This window comes from Lipophrys pholis, assembly GCF_963383615.2.
Source record: "Lipophrys pholis genome assembly, chromosome: 12".
Taxonomy (NCBI): domain Eukaryota; kingdom Metazoa; phylum Chordata; class Actinopteri; order Blenniiformes; family Blenniidae; genus Lipophrys; species Lipophrys pholis.
In genome coordinates, this window is record NC_137641.1 from 3,715,839 (window position 1) to 3,729,466 (window position 13,628).

The 13,628-nt window shown below is 47.1% G+C and overlaps 2 protein-coding genes across 2 annotated transcripts; one reads left to right on the plus strand and one right to left on the minus strand.

Moving 5' to 3' along the window:
• Window positions 1-645: 645 nt before the first annotated feature.
• On the plus strand, window positions 646-8,551 carry atp5fa1 (ATP synthase F1 subunit alpha). Its single transcript, XM_080477311.1, has 11 exons — window positions 646-779; window positions 1,556-1,631; window positions 1,740-1,909; window positions 4,364-4,537; window positions 5,533-5,699; window positions 5,885-6,185; window positions 6,263-6,487; window positions 6,563-6,670; window positions 7,936-8,080; window positions 8,156-8,306; window positions 8,384-8,551. The coding sequence occupies exons 1-11, from the start codon at window positions 720-722 to the stop codon at window positions 8,460-8,462; spliced, it is 1,656 nt and encodes a 551-aa protein (XP_080333437.1). The 5' UTR covers window positions 646-719; the 3' UTR covers window positions 8,463-8,551.
• A 1,411-nt stretch (window positions 8,552-9,962) lies between these two features.
• hwa (huluwa) lies at window positions 9,963-12,253 on the minus strand (the record flags this gene model as incomplete). Its single annotated transcript, XM_080477018.1, has 3 exons — window positions 9,963-10,117; window positions 10,811-10,976; window positions 11,717-12,253. 3 exons carry the CDS (start codon window positions 12,251-12,253, stop codon window positions 9,963-9,965), a joined length of 858 nt encoding a protein of 285 aa, XP_080333144.1.
• Between the last annotated feature and the right edge of the window lie 1,375 nt (window positions 12,254-13,628).

Here is a 13,628-nt window from a genome sequence, read left to right on the forward strand (position 1 = left end):
TTTACAGATGCTGTGATATTTGCTGGTAATTAATGGAATCCATTCTTCCCTCAACCTGAGCAATGCTTCCTGTCCCACTGGCTGCAACACAACCCCAAAGCACGATGCATCCACCCCCATATTGATCCGTTAATACTGTACATTAACGCACACGAAACAAAGCGTGTACTGCACATTAACACACTAAACTAAGTGTGTACTGCACATTAACACACTAAACAAAGTGTGTACTGCACATTAACACACACAAAACAAAGCGTGTACTGCACATTAACACACTAAACAAAGCGTGTACTGTACATTAATGCACACTAAACAAAGTGTGTACTGCACATTAACACTCACTAAACAAAGTGTGTACTGCACATTAACACACACTAAACAAAGTAGCTACATGTATGACGTTTTAAAAAAAAAATCAAACAGTTTGGGAATCGGTTTAAAATTCAACTTAAAATTCTACTGAGACTCTTAGAGAATAGGAGTACCTCTTTCCATCGTCGATGTTCATTCACCCCTGCCGCCACCACCACCGGTCCAAGATGGCGGCGCTGTTGACCTGTCGCTGCCCAGTCCATGAGGCGTCTACTCTGTCTATGGAAGATAGAGCAGATATATCACTCACTTCCGGGTCGCAGTGACGTTTCTGGCGCGCGCCGCCGGCCCGACGTCCTTCTCTTTCCTTTCCGGGAGCAGCACAGACTCCTCTCCGCACCGACATGCTGTCTGTTCGCGTCGCCGCGGCTCTGGCCCGCACCATACCCAGAAGAGCTGGATTTGTAAGCACCTCTAGCGTATCTATGTGCTCAGTTTTTATGACCAGGACGGGTAAAATGAGATTTATTCGCAGGAAAGCGCCTTGTTGCACGCAGAGGACACCGGGCCCTTCACCGGTGTTTCGGATTAACTGGCTCCCCTGTTAACTGGTGATCGACTTCCTTTAGCGTCCGTCGTTGCTGTTTGTAACGACAAATGTTGTAAGACTCACAAATGTACGACACTTTAAAACGTTATTGTCAATGCGGTTATATGGTGTTCACCTGCTGTTAATAGCAGGAACAACGGACGCTACAAGAAGTTGGTCACCAGTTAACACGGGAACCAGTTAATCGGAAACACGGGGCCTCTGAGCGCTACTGATTGCTGTCAGTGTCAGATTTTTACAGAGTAACATAGCCTATTAGGTCATTAATGTTGATTAAATGATTCATTTTATTTCCACATTCGGCACTGTTAAAGAGTTGTCAGTGTACCTGGCAGAGCTAAATAATGTAGCATTGAAGGTCAGCTTTATCTCCTTCGACCACTGTCAGTATTTGTGTTGCATTGCTTTGAATTGCACATTAAAATGACACAATTCACTTGTTTTAAGTGTTTGCAAGCTGCATGACCTGGAGCTCTTTAAATAATTGCACACTGATGGATTAAGTTTCAGTGTAGAGATATGCTTTCAGAAATACAGCATCCTAATGTTGGGAGTCATTGTAAAATATAGAACTATGTACTGCATGGACTTGAGTAAACTCCTCGCTTTGTCTGTCCCTTTGGGTGGCAGGTCTCCAAAAATGTTGCCGCAGCTTGTGTAGGAGCCCAGAATCTGCACACCGCTCGTCCATGGCTGCAGAAAACAGGTCAGCTCTCCGAGGACGTATCGACTCGCATCGTTTCATAACAGGTGATCAGTTCATACCTGGTGTGTGTTGGTGTCCACGTGGAGTAACGCTCCGCAAACGTCACAGGCACGGCCGAGGTGTCGTCCATCCTGGAGGAGAAGATCATGGGGGCCGACACCAGCGCGGAGCTGGAGGAGACCGGCCGCGTGCTGTCCATCGGCGATGGTATCGCCAGAGTGTACGGGCTGAGGAACGTGCAGGCTGAGGAGATGGTGGAGTTCTCCTCGGGTTTGAAGGTATGTGTGGAAACCTCGAAACTTGGAACGTTTTGCCCTGAAGCTCAGTTTTCTCTTGAGTTCCTAACGTTTAGGTGGCAACTGAAAACTCAGGTTGTGTTTTCGGTTCCCGACCAGAGACCTTTCTGAAACACTGAGATTCTGTCTCCATGGAAAAGGAGGAACACACAATATTATTTAAAGGGCTCTGAGTAGGGCTGAACGATTAATTGCATTTGTGATAATATCGCTTTATGATAAAATGGGATTTTCTACTCACAAGGGCTCGATTTGACTGCTCACGTGATCTGGTCACGTGATCTCGTCCTGCGCCCACATATACGTCGTGAGTGAGCGGAACAGAGCAGCAGGGAGGGAAGTCAAGTGAGCCTGTTGCACAATGGCCTTGTTATTAGGGACGGATCCGATCCGGGATCGGGTTCCGATATCAACATAATTCACGGATCAGAAATTTCCGATCCAACCTGCAGAGATTTCTGATCCATGATCCTCGTCTGCTTCACTGTTACTGAAATGACTCCACAGTGTTTCCCTGCTGCTGCTCTGCTCGCTGGCTGCAAACTGTGGACTGGATTTCCTGAAGGGAGGCGGGTCTCAATGAGACCAGGAGGAATGAGTCAGGAAATCCAGTCCACAGTTTGCAGCCAGCGAGCAGGCTAGGGAAGTAGCACTGTGCTATCCAACTTTTCATGGCAACATGTTGCTGTTTGGATTTTACACTCAAAACACCACAAAGCAACACAGCAACGTGCAATGTTAGCAAAGCAACGCGTCAACGTGGATGTTAGCAAAGCCGTAGTCCAGCGAGGCGGCGCTCTGCAGCCAGACGTCAGCGTTTTAAAACTCCATCTCTCCGAGGAGAACAGCACTGACATCTAAACAATGAACAGCAGCTCCTCCGCTGGAGCAGACGATTCACACCTCTGTGAAGCTGCGTCCTACTCCACGCTAAACTCCCTGAAAATAGTCCCAATCATTTGTGTTGTTGGAGCTGGAAGCACTGCTGTTGGTGCTGCCTTGCTAAAGAATTAATAATTATGGGATTAATAAAGTCATTCTGAGCTTTTAAAGATAGAACTAGTTTATTATGATATGACATCACGCAGACCCCCTCATTGTCCACATGGAACAAAAATACTTTGTACTGCTTCCTTTTCTGACCTGATACTAACCATAATTTACATTTCATACTTTACTGTAGAGAGGAGTTTATTACAGCCTCATTTAAAGTCAACAATAATAATAACACAGTATTTAGTAAGTTTACTACTGTAATTGAAGTCGAAGATAAATAAACTGTCTTTCATATTAATACATGCTTCATTTGACTTTATCTTAACATAAGCCTGGCCTATAAGAAATAACAATTTATGTAGAATAAATCTGATATTGTTTATTATAATACACATTGATTTATTGCTTGTGTTTGTTGAAAAATAAATGAGAAGAGGACCTTGAAAAAATAACCGCATATTAAATCGCAATACTGAGGAAAAAAATCGCAATTGGATCATTTTCCAAAATGGTTCAGCCCTGGCTCTGAGGGTGGAACTTTTTGAACATGTTTCGTCTCTGTGGAAACACGAAAAATGGAACTTTTCTGAAATGCTGCTGCTGTTTCTGCACATGCTCAGTAGAGACAATCACAACATACCGTAGTTTCCTGTGTGGTGTCATGACTCCCAGTCCATGTTCTCCTGTAGGGTTGTTCGGTATACCGGTACTGTATTGATATCGCGGTACTGACACCTTTAAAACTTTTAAACTATACCGGGCTCAGCCGGTACCGGTACCTTTGATTTTTTACGTGGCTGCGTAGCGTCACAGTTGTAATCTGCACCGAGGAGTCGTCGGTCTCTCTGTGGGGGGGCGTCGGCCGGCTGCTGCTCTTTCTGACTTTCATTCACTCAGGTTCTTGTAGACGTGGGAGCGTGGCGAATGACCGGGGATGTTTTGGACAATCGAAAGCGCGTAAAACAGCGCTTCGGTTTCTTTTTTCTTTTTTTGCGCTCTGGTTTCCGAGGTGTGAACTAAACGTCCGAGACGGGGTGCGGGCTCCCGCGCTCCGACCCGAGATCCACAACTGAATAAGTTCTTCATACTCGACCTTATTTACCAACAACATTCCAGACACAACTTCAAAATAAAAGTCAAAACGCATTTTCAAAACAATCTTCTCCTAACTGAGCTTGTACTTTGAAAAGAATACCGGATGTGCGTGCGTAAATGACATGGCGTTTGCTTCCATGTGAGAGTGTGCATGCGTAACTGACTCAAACGACCTGTGGACACTCTGTAAAAAAAAAAAATAATAGTGCATCACTAACAGAGCAGCAAAGAGCAAGAGTCTGAAAGAGAGGAATAAAAAAGAGAGAGAGAGGTGCAGCAGTAATTGTCATGTGAAGTTGTCTGGTTGGTTCTGTTCACAGTAGATTTAAACGTTTCCCCCTCCAGGGTATGTCTCTGAACCTGGAGCCCGATAACGTCGGCGTCGTGGTGTTCGGTAACGACAAGCTGATCAAAGAGGGCGACGTCGTGAAGAGAACCGGCGCCATCGTGGACGTGCCCGTGGGCATAGAGCTGCTGGGCCGCGTCGTCGACGCTCTGGGAAACGCCATTGATGGGAAGGTATTCTAAATGTGATCTTCGAGCTCTCAGTATGTCCTGCAGGGGGCTGTTTGATCGCCAGGGTCCAGAAACATTGCTTTTTCTCTACTTTCCACTTTTTCCTGGTCCGAAAATCCAAAGGACAGAAGTGAGGAAGACAAACTGCTGGAAGAGCCGGAACTCCTGGGGAGCGTTGGCTTGATGTGTTGATGGTGTTTAAGTTACTTGAGGGGTAAAAACAAGTTAGTTTTCCCTTTCAGACTTTTGTGTCATCGCCTGGCAGCAGATCAGACTAACAGTAGTCCAGATTTAAACTGATATTTATTTTAAGTCAAGCCCTTTATTTATCACACACAACAATTATCCAGCTTAATATATGTGCAGTAAAATGCTTTAAGTGCATGTTGTTTACTGAAACTACCGTTTTTATAGGATAGAAGAATGAAAAAATAAAGAAATGAAAATTTTTGAACCTAAATAAAGAAAATAGCACACATGATGAATATAGGTAGACTGGTGTCAATAGTGCTAAGTACGCAATATATACTATATATTATATATTTCCTGATCCTTTAAACATCTGCAGCCTGAGTTGAGATCAGGGGTGTGAAACGTCAGAGCCTCCGATCTGGTAAAACCACCAAGTAAATAGTAAAGATTTGTACAAACTTGCATCATGAAACCACTTTTCTGGACTTTCACTGTATTTTGCACCAGAATGTTTTGTTAAAATTGGATTTATGTTGAGAAATATGGTCATTTTCTATACTAAATGGTTGTTTTTTTTTGCACCACAACAATTAAAAAAACTGTTGAAGTTTACATTTCTGGCAGTATTTCCCGGGTCCGGTCCACCCCAGCAGAAAGGAGGCTGCATGTGGCTCATGAACTGGTTTATTCTGAATCCAACGGCATCTGAAATGTCCATATTTGCACATTTCCGTGGAATTCAGCCTCCGACTGGATTCAAACGCTCACCCGCAGTTTGCGGTCATGTTTGCCTTCCTCCTGCTCAGGGTCCGCTCGGCTCCACGGTGCGACGCCGCGTCGGCCTGAAGGCCCCCGGCATCATCCCCCGCATCTCCGTCAGGGAGCCCATGCAGACCGGCATCAAGGCCGTGGACAGTCTGGTGCCGATTGGCCGCGGGCAGCGCGAGCTCATCATCGGAGACCGGCAGACCGGGTGAGTGGGGGAGATGGTTCACATCGTGATAAAAGCAGCTGCAGTATGGGATTACCTTCAGCCTTTTGGTTTTCGGACACTTTCTGCATCCATCAGTGTGTGGCTGTTGAACGCCGACGCATTAATTACCCGAATGTCAGGCTCTGCCCGTGTGCTAAATCCGAGTCTTTGCCCCCACGCCGCAGCAAAACCGCCATCGCCATCGACACCATCATCAACCAGAAGCGCTTCAACGAAGGCACCGACGAGAAGAAGAAGCTGTACTGCATCTACGTGGCCATCGGCCAGAAGAGGTCCACCGTGGCGCAGCTGGTCAAGAGGCTGACGGACGCCGACGCCATGAAGTACACCATCGTGGTGTCTGCCACGGCCTCCGACGCCGCGCCGCTGCAGTACCTGGCTCCATACTCCGGCTGCTCCATGGGCGAGTATTTCAGGGACAACGGCAAGCACGCCCTCATCATCTACGACGATCTGTCCAAGCAGGTGAGGCTGGGAACGATTCCCCGCGGGGGAAACTGGCCCAGCAGCGTCTCGTCTACTAACTGTGGGTCCTCCCCCAGGCCGTCGCCTACCGTCAGATGTCCCTACTGCTGCGCCGCCCCCCCGGCCGCGAGGCGTACCCCGGAGACGTCTTCTACCTGCACTCCCGTCTGCTGGAGAGAGCCGCCAAGATGAACGACAACTTCGGAGGCGGCTCCCTCACGGCGCTGCCCGTCATCGAGACGCAGGCCGGAGACGTGTCGGCCTACATTCCAACCAACGTCATCTCCATCACGGACGGACAGGTGAGCGACGGAGCAGCAGACACGGCCCGGAGCGGTGTGGCGTAGCAGACCGTCATTCTCGTTTTCTCCCCACAGATCTTCCTGGAGACGGAGTTGTTCTACAAAGGAATCCGTCCAGCCATTAACGTGGGTCTGTCGGTGTCTCGTGTGGGATCCGCTGCTCAGACCAGAGCCATGAAGCAGGTTGGGTCACCATCTGATTAAAAATTCTCTTTCACATGAAGCCATTAAAAGGCTCATTATAGGTCTAAAAACTCCAACTTTCATTTACAGTAGTTTGTAGTTTGTTTAGTAGTTCCTGATGAACCAAAAGTCTGGCTTCATTATAAAGAAGTTCTGTGGAGCGTCTCATAGCGGAGCGCCCCCTGCTGCCTCATGCAGACCTCAGCCTGCGGTCAGAACGCCGTACAAGACCTGGAAGTGGAGTTAGTCACAATGACGTCACCATGAAAAGAACTGATTCTAGAATATATATCGACGGAGCTGTGCACCGCTCTGGAGAGCCACGGCTCTGTGATCCTGGATTAAATTATCTTGTTCCCTCGTGTTATTAACTTCAGGGAACAACTTATATTATTTTTTTCTCTAGAACCGCTCCGTGTTCGCTGTCGATTTTAGAAAGCCGGTTCAGCGTCTCTTCCGCCTTGTAGGTAGTGATAACTCCGCCCCCAGCTGATGATGCGTCAAGCTCCACTCTGGCTCCTCTCTGGCCCCCCTCTGGCCCAGCAACGAAGTGGGGCCAGCGTAGCACCAGTTTAACCCCTGGTATTCCGGGGCTTTGGTGGTGGAAAGACAGAACTGGTGCCAAGTTTGGCCCTGGACCAGAACTAGAACCTGGTTCTTTCTGGTGGAAAAGCCTCCTTAGATGACATCAATCCTCACCATGAACAGAGTTGAAAATGTGACAACCTTGTGTGTGCAGATAAACAAAAACAATGTTGCTTTATTAAACTATTCACCGAGACATTTCTTTAAACAAAAGCATATCTGCTATGTAAGGACTTATTTTATATATCAAGATCTAAGCAGTGTTTCCCGATGAAACGTTCTGCACAAAATACAGTGAAATGTAAAACATTTTTTTAAATCCTTTAAACAGTCTTGGACTGTTCTGGGATTTGTGTCAATTAAAAAAAAGTTTTAAAACAGAGTTGGACTCGGTCGAGACGATTAAAATATTTTGCAAGTCCAATGGCGGAGTCCGAGACGACCTGGCTTACGGTAAAAAGAAAAAGTTACTAACCAACTAACCGATGAGGATAATGGTAGTTTCCACCATAACCAAGTCCCCGGAGTCATGACACCGCGCAGGCCGCCATGTTGTCTACTGCAGCCGCATGCCAAGTCGTCACGTGTCCAGACTGGTTGTCCAGTATCTCTGAAAAGAAAAGTTCCGACCGGCCTGGCTTGTCTCCTCATGGTTCTCACTGCGCTCCCTCCCCCGCCAGGTGGCCGGGACCATGAAGCTGGAGCTGGCTCAGTACCGCGAGGTCGCCGCCTTCGCCCAGTTCGGCTCCGACCTGGACGCCGCCACGCAGCAGCTGCTGAACCGCGGCGTCCGTCTGACCGAGCTGCTCAAGCAGGGCCAGTACTGTGAGTAGCCCCGCCTCTGTCCAGCTCCTCCCTCTCAGTGCCGTCTTTTCTCACGTCCTGCACTCTGTCCCGCAGCGCCGATGGCCATCGAGGAGCAGGTCACCGTCATCTACGCCGGCGTGCGCGGTCACCTGGACAAGATGGAGCCCAGCAAGATCACCAAGTTCGAGAAGGCTTTCCTCCAGCACATCCTGAGCCAACACCAGGAACTGCTGGCCGCCATCAGGCACGTTCCAAACCTCCCAGCCCCACGTCCCAGACGTCCTTTCAAAATAAAATTAACTCTTCATTTGTCTTCCGCAGGGCCGACGGTAAAATCTCAGAGGCTTCGGACGCCAAACTCAAGCAGGTCGTCTTGACTTTCCTGTCCAGCTTCGAGTAGTCTTCTTCGTGTTACTTTCTGTGAACTTAAATAATAATTCAAGTGGCGCTTGATCTTTACTGTACAGAGAATAAAATATTCCAACAGAGTCATTGAATTCTTTTGAAATGATTTCAAGTTTGTTTACTGCCGGTGGAAGGTGGAGCAGGAAGACCATAAAAACATCAGTGAGCTGGGGAAAGAAATGCTGCTCACATGTTAAAGGCCAGTTTCATCCTTCCTTAAAAGCGCTTTATTTCGATGCGCAGCAACGAGGGTAAACATTCTGCAAGAAAGTCAAACGTCCACCATAAACCAGTTGCACCACTTGTTTGTTCCACCTGGTTCACTGAACGATGATCAGGTTTCCATTTTCAAGCACAGCTCTTTGGCCATCAGCAGCTCAGACTTCCAACCAATCAAAACACACGGTTTCCTCAGATGGTTAAAGAAGCAGAGTATTTTAGATAAATCACTTAAAACAAAAACCCTTGAAATGTCGATTGTGGCATCTTTTCTTTTTTTTTTATAAACTAACAGTAAATAGATTTCACTTGTCACGCTGCTCAAGCAGTGGAAAATTACTTAACACATTCACTGCGGGCTGGCGCATTCGACAAAATTAACTTTGCATATGAGAGTAAAGAAAAGGCAAATCAATGTTACACCTAATAATGGTGGGGGTCTTTACCATTATGGATCGTTAGAAAGATGAAACCTAGTCAGGGTTTCTACATTGGTGTAATCTGCATTTTTATTTATTGTATTCAAATCCAACAAGCTCATGTTTTTCCTGCTTTTAAAGTGAAAATGCTCTTTTCCCCCTTTCATATTTTTAACTCGAAATCTTTGCCATGTTGCAGTTCATGTCTGAAGCATGTTCACATTAATATCAATACTCTACAACTTCCCACAAATTAAACTGCAGCTTATTTGCATCTGCCAATCAACATTTCACTGGAATGATAAAGTTGTGTCTTATCCAATTTGCATATCAGAAAAAGACATGGGAGAGCTCTAGTTCCTCCACACATTGCCCAAGCGCCCCCTAGTGGATGAACATAAAATGGCTCCTACAAGCAACGTGTCTATTTTCTCTTTGAGAAACAAACATGCAACCTTTGCAAAATCCTAAAATTCGATTGAGAGATGATCACTACCAAGAAAATATTCACGAGAAAAATCATGAGGTCCTTTATTAAAATATAAATATCTTTTGATCCGAGTGAAACTCATTTTATACAGTGAAATACTGCGTTTTTCTTTTTAGGTGAAACAAAAACAGACATAATAGTGACGATAGATAATTTTGACTAAACATGGGAAGTCGTACAGGAAGTGGTGACGAGTGCAACGTAAACATGACAATTTAAACAAGTTCGGTGACGAGTGAGTTTCTAAACATGGAAAAAAAAAATATCAAGTTGAAAGTGGTCAAGACGATTGTGTGACAATAAAATAAGTCGTAAAGTAAAAAACAGTCCAAATACCTTGTCAAGTTAAAAACATTAAAAGCCGCGGTCAGACCCAGTAGTGCTTGCTGTGCAGCACCAGACGGTGGCGCTGCGGTTTGGGGACGTTGTTCTGTCGGACGTAACTCGGGTCATAATAATCCCACTCCAGAGCCGAGGGGGCGTGGCCGTCACTGTCCGCCGACAGGATCCGAAGGGACACGCCTGCAACACACACACACACACACACACACACACACACACACACACACACACACACACACACACACACACACACACACACACACACACACACACACACACACACACACACACACACACACACACACACACACACACACACACACACACACACACACACACACACACACACACACACACACACACACACACACACACACACACACACACACACACACACACACACACACACACACGGAGGAAAGACAGTCATTCTTGCCGTCAGTCGTAAAAGTCCTGCTTTTTATTGCGTCTGATGAGGAAAAACGTTTGGATGTTTTAGGAACGTTAGGATAAGGGTTACTTGAGAGAGAGTCGGCCAATGAGATGCCTTCGCACGCGGTCAAGGATGAGCTGAGTTATAGAAGCGGGGTCTTACTGCCGATGGAAGGACATGTATATTTCTATATATATGGGGACGTGTTGCACCGTGAACCTAGAGAAGGGACCATACTCTTCTTTATTGTAATAAACTCGTTTTTGGGAAATCAAGCCAGTGTCAGCGCAATCACCTCCACATGACAAGACGTCTAAAAGGAGAGGCGGCACGACAGAACAAGACAACATGAAACAACTCGACGCTCCTCACTTTGTCCCACACTGGAGACGTTTTCATTTCTGTCCATCGCCGCGTTTGAGAAGAAGCAGACGAAGTACCTGCACTCGCTCCGAAGTCGCCATCGAGTCCCGGACCGACTGCAGACGAGCCGGAGCAGGACGTCTGTGACGGCTGGTCCAGGAAGTCCAACCGCAGCCCTGCAACCTCTGGATTCAGGTCTGTCGGCATGCTGTAGCTCTGATGAAGGAGGTGATCCGCCTCCTGCTGGGATCCAAATGACGACACTCACTGATTCCACAATCAGAGTTTCCAACAGGAAAGTGTTGATATTCTCACAAAACCAAACAATTACTTTCTCAACATAAAGCTGATTTTAATGATGGGAAATGTCCAACGTCTCTGTGCCTCAGACTTTCGTCAACAGAGTATTTGATGCCAGTTGTTTGTGTACAGGAAACACTTGATTCACATACAGTTTGGTTTATTTGTACATTACGGCTGTAAATCCTGATAAAAGCTGCTGGAACAGAACGGACATCTCCAGCAGCGGCCAGGCAGTCGCGTTCCCCTGCGCAGGAAGCAGTTTTTGGCACAACAGCAGTTTTGGCTCACAGGCCTGAGGTTTGACACCCCGCTTTAAATCTAAAGCTTATTAAGGCACTATTTTACCAACTCACTCAAGAGGAAATGAGTTTAACACTCCTGACTTACACCATGCTCGGATTTCAAAATGTCTTTTACGAAAGAATATATAGGATGAACCTCTATCCATTTCTTTTTTTCAGATTTCTTCTCAAAAGTTGAATCATTTCAAGAAATCGTGTTTCTTTCCCCTCACCTCCAGATTCCTGCTGCTTCCACCCTGAAGTTCTCCTGCGGCTCTAAAAAGCTCCGCGCTCCACACTTTAGGAACCAGTGAAGCCTACACGTGAATATCAGAACATGCAATTTAAAAAAAAAAAAAAACACTTTGAACGCAGGAAAGGTGATTTTCCCCGACTCACTGTGGGAGAGTTTGGCGGTACGAGGTTCACTCGGACTTCCGAGTCGCTGAATCGCGTTAAAAGCGGCGCACTTCTGCGTAAAGCTGAGAGCGGGTCTCGACCCGGTGTGACCCGGGAGGAGGAGGACGCGGTGGCTCTGATGGTGCTCAGGGCCATCTGGAACCCGGCGGCTCCATCTGGAGTCAGGAGCCGCATCCTGTGGCCTGCTCCGTGCGCCTCCCGGGACGAGGCCCTGGACGAGGTGACTGGGTGCGTCATTACGCGCTCCGGTGGAGACGCGCGGTCTCCCCTCCGGCTGGGCAGCGGGGAGAAGCTCGAGTCGGACACCGCGTGCAGGCTGGAGCGCAGGAGCATCTCCTCCGCGACCCCCCTCCGGGACCTGCTGCGCTTCCTGGACAGGACGAGCAGCTTGCAGACCAGGAAGAGACAGTTGAGCAGCAGCAGCAGGACGACGCAGGGCACGAGCAGCAGGACCACCACGGTCAGGCTGCTCACGCTTTGACCTTCACTCAGACTTAACGGCGCGATCTGACTCATTTCTGATCAGGGTCATGGTCACAGAGGATTGTTGGGGGAAGCGCTGCTCCCAGCTGAGTCTTTACGCGGCCTCCGCGCGCACAGGTGAGCTGCAGGGTCAATCAGCGCGCCGCCCGCTCGGTGCCGTCCTTGTCAGAGCCGCACATGCTGCTGCTCTGAGCACCTCTGTGCGTCAGTCTGGACTCTCCCTGTATCGTTAGGGGAGAAACGTCTGTGAGGAGACAGAAACATCAATTACGCTTCAGCAGGTGTCGCTCGTTGATGCGGGATCATCCGCGCTGCTGTTGCACTTTTCACCACGAGGTGGCAGCAAACTCCTGGTGAATTTATGAGATTTTATAGACTGCAATGACCAGTTTTTATTGGATTTCATTAAAATAGAATAGAATAGAATAGAATAAAAACAGGAAATAAAAGGCAGCATTTTCCTTCAAACCCACTACAGCTCATTCCTCCCTGCTGCCGTCATTTTTTCATCAGCGGGAACTGAACAATAAACTAGATATTGTAAATATTAATTTGAGTGAGTATTTTCCTCCATACTCTTCCCCAGTATTTCTATGTGTATATATATATATATATATATGCATATATAAATATCTAATTATCTATTTATATATACATAGTCTATTCTCTTGTGGGCAACTATCCTGACTGTCTCTAAGCATTTGTGCAATATTGAGCTACTGTGATGACTGAATTTCCCCGTGTGGGATGAATAAAGTCATCTAATCTAATCTCATCTCATCTCATCTCATCTTCATACAGGCAATTTAGAGAAACAAATGTATCTCCAATACACGTTTCTGGACTGTAGAAAGAACCCATGAAGGCACATGAAGAAAATGCAAACTTCACAGAAAGTCCAGTGCTCATATTCAGGAAGCGTCTCAGAGTCTCAGCCTCTCAGCGTCTCAGAGTCTCAGAGTCTCAGCCTCTCAGCGTCTCAGAGTCTCAGAGTCTCAGCGTCTCAGAGTCTCAGCCTCTCAGCGTCTCAGCCTCTCAGCGTCTCAGAGTCTCAGAGTCTCAGCGTCTCAGCGTCTCAGCCTCTCAGCGTCTCAGCGTCTCAGAGTCTCAGAGCTCCGAACTCAGCCTACCAACTCCCAGCCAGGAATCTCAGCTTCAAAGTGACTGAGGAAGTTTCTCCGAGCAGCTCTGATCCAGGAGTCGACAGCAACGTTGACCTCAGTGAGGAGGAGGGGTCGACCCGGTGCTCCATGAGGCAGGCTGCTGAAAGCTGATTGGTTGTTAGAGAAAGGAAGAAAGAACAAAGCCTCTGTGCTCCTCGGAATGAATGGAGAGTAAAATTAACCCTTCAAATATTAAACATGTGAAACCATGAACATTATTTTATGTGTACTTTATGAAACTCAGA

Excerpts from the sequence above, each read along its gene's own strand:
- atp5fa1 (XM_080477311.1), top strand. The coding sequence starts at position 720 with ATGCTGTCTGTTCGCGTCGCCGCGGCTCTGGCCCGCACCATACCCAGA. Across the intron at positions 1,632-1,739 it reads TCCATGGCTGCAGAAAACAG|GCACGGCCGAGGTGTCGTCC; the intron begins GTCAGCTCTCCG and ends CAAACGTCACAG. Across the intron at positions 6,186-6,262 it reads ACGACGATCTGTCCAAGCAG|GCCGTCGCCTACCGTCAGAT; the intron begins GTGAGGCTGGGA and ends GTCCTCCCCCAG.